Source organism: Harmonia axyridis, chromosome 1 (genome assembly GCF_914767665.1).
Source record: "Harmonia axyridis chromosome 1, icHarAxyr1.1, whole genome shotgun sequence".
In the NCBI taxonomy this organism is placed as follows: domain Eukaryota; kingdom Metazoa; phylum Arthropoda; class Insecta; order Coleoptera; family Coccinellidae; genus Harmonia; species Harmonia axyridis.
The window spans coordinates 35,207,050-35,212,794 of NC_059501.1; the positions used below are offsets into that span (position 1 = coordinate 35,207,050).

Below are 5,745 nucleotides of genomic sequence, written 5' to 3' on the forward strand. Positions count from 1 at the left end.
AAAAGATGTCATTTCTCAATAAAACAAGAAAACATGAAATAAAGACGAATCTCATCAGAATGTGCCAATATATTCTCGCAATTCTGGAACACAATGTTCATGTGGAACGGATGTTTTTTTTTCTATGAGATCTTGACAGTGGTTTAAGAACGAAATGCATCAAGCACAGTGGAGAGCATAATTCAAGTTATTTATAATTTTAAAATGACATACGTAGAATTTTATAATTATGTGAGAAAAAAATTACTTTAAAGGCCAAAACTTTGAAATATATGAATGGGCTAAAAAAAATGGCACCGAAGATCAAGCCTAAAAAAAAGGGTACCATACCTACTTGTTTATTGTTGCGACTTTATGTTGTTTTTATTGCAAGTTGATATTATTTCTGTTCTTTATGAATTATTTCAGTGGATATGTCCGAATAAATCTTATTTTATTGGGGAATGTGTTATAATTTAACGTGAAAAAAGTCAATAATCCTAGAAACCCTGGATTATTATCAAATGAATACCTCTCAGATGAGGTTTTAATTTTTGTGTGGTATTTTAACCTATTTTTGTGCCTCTTGTCCCGGTCGATGTTCCAATATTTATGGCAGCCCTAGCGTAAGAGCATTTCGTTCCTTAAGTAGTTAACGCACCTTATGCAACTACATATTATATATTCAATAAAATTTCTATACAGGGTGTTCCCAAATTGGAGGTACAAAGGAAAATGAGAGATGCCTTGGATAATTTTAAGATAAAAAGTTCTATATCCATGCAAAATCATGCAAATTTTTTTTTTCAAGATACAGACTGTTTCTTTTAGTCTCACTTTTTGTGATGATAGTTTATCGAATCTTCGTCACAGATTGGGTAAACAAATACCAAAACTTATGATTAATTTTTTCAACACAGCTTACTAACTGGATCTTTATAATAATTTGGATTTGCCTAATGCTTACTAGATAATTGTTCGAATTTTTTTCTCGAAATCAGTAGCAGATACGACAAAAATACAAGAAACCCAAATGTATAGTAGTGGACCAAAGTTTCTTTTTACATTTTTTTAAACTACCAGTGGTCCACCAAAAAAGTTCTGGAGGAAGTGGCCATCATTCCAGAAAAAATATCACCTTGTAGATTTGTATTCAAAATTAGCATATCGCATGATGAAAACTATGAATTGGAATAACTAAGCCAATTTTTAATTGAATGTCTTGTGAAGGGAAGGTACTATGAGAAATAATAATAAAAAAAATCAAACTTCAATATCTCAAAACCATGCGTTTGATATGAGCAATCTGTCATTTTTTTGTACCTACAATTTAGGAACAGCCTATATGTAAAGGGTATAATAGTGAGTTATTCTCAAAAATTGATTGCCCCTGCTGTAGTTAGAATCAAATTTTTATTTTATAGCTGTAAACAGTTTGAGTTTAATTTAAATTTTTACTTATTGTATTTGAATGAACTCATTTATTATTCCTATAATTATTATTTTGAGGGCAAATAAGCAACCCAATGATCTGAAGAATTCTAAATGATCATTGAAATCACAACTAACATAATATGACTGATCTTAAGAACAAATTAGGTATTATCATCTTGACAATCAATTTAAAATCTAGCAGTATAACTGCATTAGCACAGTCTTTTTTTCCATGTATGCAGAGGGCATAAATGTATGATGTGCGTAAACCACATCCGTTTCCTAATGGATTAGCGCATCTGGTTGAGCTAGTCCTATAGGAAATAGAAAAATGCGCCCGTCACTCATTTTTCCTTAACTTTTCTATTTTTTGATTACAGACCATGGAATTTTTATAAGACGCAAAATGAGTCTAGAATAAAGGTTAGTACTTGGAGTAAGAGAGAATGCATTTCTTCGGATTGCATGTGGGAAAATACTTCGTTTGTAGTTGTTGGTTTTACTTGAATCATGATATGAGGTACACCTTATCATACCATGAATTCCGCATATACGTGGACTAAGGAGATAAGAAATTTATCTCGGATTATAACTATGCTCCATGACTCCAGACCAACAGATTCGGTATGAAGCGGAGCAGATTTCATCAGTCCAGTCCGAGAAGTATCTACCAGGCTAACAGCTGTGTCTGTTAATCTTACTACTCTCGGAATTGGTTGACTCCGGTTCTCAATCTGTTTCTATTTTGTTTCGTTTACTTACAGTCTGATCATTTTGCTTCCGAGTCTACCCAAAATAGTAGAAACCTTGTAATCACTTTTGGGATGCAAACATTTTCGACTCAAATTTCATAATTTCTACTCTCAATATGCATCAAGCCATTCTGAAAATTGTTCGTGTATGTCTGTCGATCTGTGTGTATACACATCCTTGTAACTACCACAATTCTCGTCCAATTGCCATGAAATTTGGTTGAGGTATTCGGTTTGGTCCTATAAGGAATTCAGCTCTTTCATATAAAGGGTACGTATTGAGCATGCACAAGGAGAAGCATACACACATACACAAAAAATACATGATCTTAAAATTATAAGGAATATCAATATTTCAGTAGTAACAATATTGCATTCCAAGGAACTTCATCAACGATTAGATGTACAGGGTGTTCTGATTTGTTTCCGACAAACTGAAACGGGTGATAGATCACATCATTTTAAGCAAAAAAGTTCCTATGAACATGGGTCCGGAAATGCTTCGTTTCCGAGATACAGGGTGTTAAACTTGAAAAAATAATTCGCGTTTTCTTAAATATCTTTCGACTGATTCCAAATAATTGCATGAAAGTTGGTACATAGGGTTTTTTGAGGTGAAAAATTCAAATTTGTGGTCGATTTGGTTGTATTTTCTAGAGGGCGCCACTGGCAATCATTTCGTCCTCTTTAAACCGTTGCAACTTTTCTGTGCTAGCCTGTACGTCATTCTGGACTAAAAAATCAATTCCCCTGACTTTTCTAGTTAAAAAAGGTATAACTCATTTAAGTTGCTAGGGGCAACCGTTTCAGAGAAAACGCATTTAAAGCCAAATCCATATTTTTGTAATCTCTAAAACATGTAGAAACAAATTTGTAATAATTTTAAATTAAATATTTTTTAGAAGTAACAATTTAGAACAAAACAAAATAACATAATAATTTTTAAAGAAGGTGTTCGAAATGTCCACCGTTCTGTTGAATGCACAAATGACATCTTCGAATGATTGATTGTTTTACATTCAACAATTGTTGCGGCAATAGATTTAAAATGGCTATACACAATGACAGATTTAAAGTGTGTTAGGTTCAGATGTCATTAATTATAATTATAGTTAACTAAGTTAATAGCTTATCAACAAATACAGGAAAATGGTATAGGTTACCAAAGGCTCGAACGAAGCATACAAAGAAGAAATCATCTACAGAGAAATAGGATTTTACAGACCTTCGAAGAAAATAAAAACTCAGTATTCGTAAAGCATCCCAACAACGCAATATTTCAGGAAACAGAATATTCAGAACACTTAAAAACAACAATTACATAGCATACCACTTCTACTTATTAGTGGGCAATAGAAAATCCGCAGGTATTTCGCCTTAGAAATTTTCAAAATGAATTTAAATTTAATATTTGAATAGGAATAATTTCATGAAAGGATTTCGAAGCAGTCAAAACATATTAAAGAAAACGCGAATTATGTTTTCAACTTTAACACCCTGTATCTCGGAAACGAAGCATTTCCGGACCCATGTTCATAGGAACTTTTTTGCTTAAAATGATGTGATCTATCACCCATTTCAGTTTGTCGGAAACAAATCAGAACACCCTGTATGTATTATGAAACATGTGAAGGGTTTTCTAATAAGATGTTTTATTTGGATATTAAAAAAAGAATATATTTTGACAGAAATCAATTGATGTATATTTCATTGTAAATAATAATAATAATAATAATAATAACATTTCTTTATTACCCAACAGGAATATCCCAATTACAGGGTAAAAATAATATACAATATACAGTGCAGAATACACAAAAATAATTCAACACATCAACATGATGCATTTCCCACTTGAAAATTCACTTCCCGAAACTCAACCAAAAACATTAACTCTTAGTTTATTAGCACTTTTACAAATACGGTTAACTGGAGATCGTTCAGAAATATTAGTCCGAGCCGTAGGTAAATAGAAAACTGGTGTCGACCTCGCTGCTAGTCTCGGCACATTGAAAGACATCTTGGACAGAAGATATGGTGAGTCTATCCTGTTGGCTAACAATCCACGGGCAAACCTGGCACATTGTTCTTCATGTCTATCAAGTAACGAGGATATCCTCAACTCCTCCATAACATCAGAAAGGTCTGCACCACGCTCAGGATACCGCCCTGTTCTCTTGAACAACACGTATTTAAAAAATCTCCTATGAACACGCTCCAATCGCGACAGATGACAGTCATAAATAGGGAACCACACCAAGTGAGCATACTCCAACTTACTGACAACCAGCGCGAAATATAGATTCCTCAATATCGACCAATCCCTGAACTCACTGCTGCATCTAAAAACAAAGCCTAAAGCTCGACTAGCTGATGCACAAAGCTGATCTACATGCGGAATAAAGCTGAATGAGGAATCAAATAAAACTCCGAGGTCACATATTTCATCTTTATTGCTGAGAAACCTCTCAGCAATATGATAGCCATACGATAGAGGAGTTGACTTTCTAGTGTATGTGACCTTGAAACATTTGTCCATATTTAACACAAGCCTGTTGCATAAGCACCAACCATGAACATATTCCAAGCACGACTGGAGAAACAGCAAATCAGCCACATCACGGATTCTCAAGTAGAGCTTGAAGTCGTCTGCGAAAGCCAATGCTGGACATCTAAGTGAGGTGAGAAGATCATTGATGTATATAACAAACAACAATGGCCCCAAATTTGATCCCTGGGGAACGCCACATGAAAGAGCATACTCAAACGATTTGAAGCCATTGTAAAAAACATAATTCATTCTTCTCCTGAGATACGATCGTAGAAGTCTCACATATGCTGGACTGAAACCCAGTGATGTTAATTTCCTCAGCAGAATATTATGGTCAACAGTATCAAACGCTCTAGATAGGTCAGTGTAGATAACATCAACTTGACCACCCTCGTCCAAGCTCTCCGTGATGTATTGTGAAATTGTTGCCAGGTTAGTTACGGTAGATCTTCCTCGAATGAATCCGTGCTGTTGTGTGGACAAATATGAATGAACACTAAAATATATGTCCCTGTATAACACCTCCTCGTACACCTTCGCGTACCTTCGTATACCTTCGCGTAAAGAGGAAGGTATACCTACGTACCATCAAGGATGGAAAACTATAACAACCAAATGCTTTTTATGAAATATTCTATGACCAATTCGCACATTTAATGCTGTATGTTCTCCATAATCTTTACGAATGCAATCTTTGAGGTCTTGTATCGATTGTGTAGCATTGGCAAATATCTTATCTTCCACGAGGCCCCAAATAAAAAAGTATTAATCCACAAGAACTCGCGAAGGCCAATTGTGATCACCTCTTCAAGAAATAACAAGGCCAGGAAACTTTTCTTGCAAAATTGAGATTGTTTCGTTGCCTCTGTAGTACGTATAGCGCCTGCTTGTTGGACATAAACGTCGTCCACATCAATATCTTCCAATTCAGGCCATAAAAAATCATTGATTCTTATGATCAACGAAGAATCGACAATACTATGGGCTAAAGCAGCAATAGTCTCAGTTGATCTTGAGCAACGTACATGG

General features: G+C 34.7%; 1 protein-coding gene across 1 annotated transcript; it reads right to left on the reverse strand.

Annotated features, from left to right (window-relative positions):
• Window positions 1-4,041: 4,041 nt before the first annotated feature.
• Window positions 4,042-4,704, reverse strand: LOC123686385. Its single transcript, XM_045626510.1, has one exon. The coding sequence runs from the start codon at window positions 4,702-4,704 to the stop codon at window positions 4,042-4,044; it is 663 nt and encodes a 220-aa protein (XP_045482466.1).
• Window positions 4,705-5,745: the final 1,041 nt, after the last annotated feature.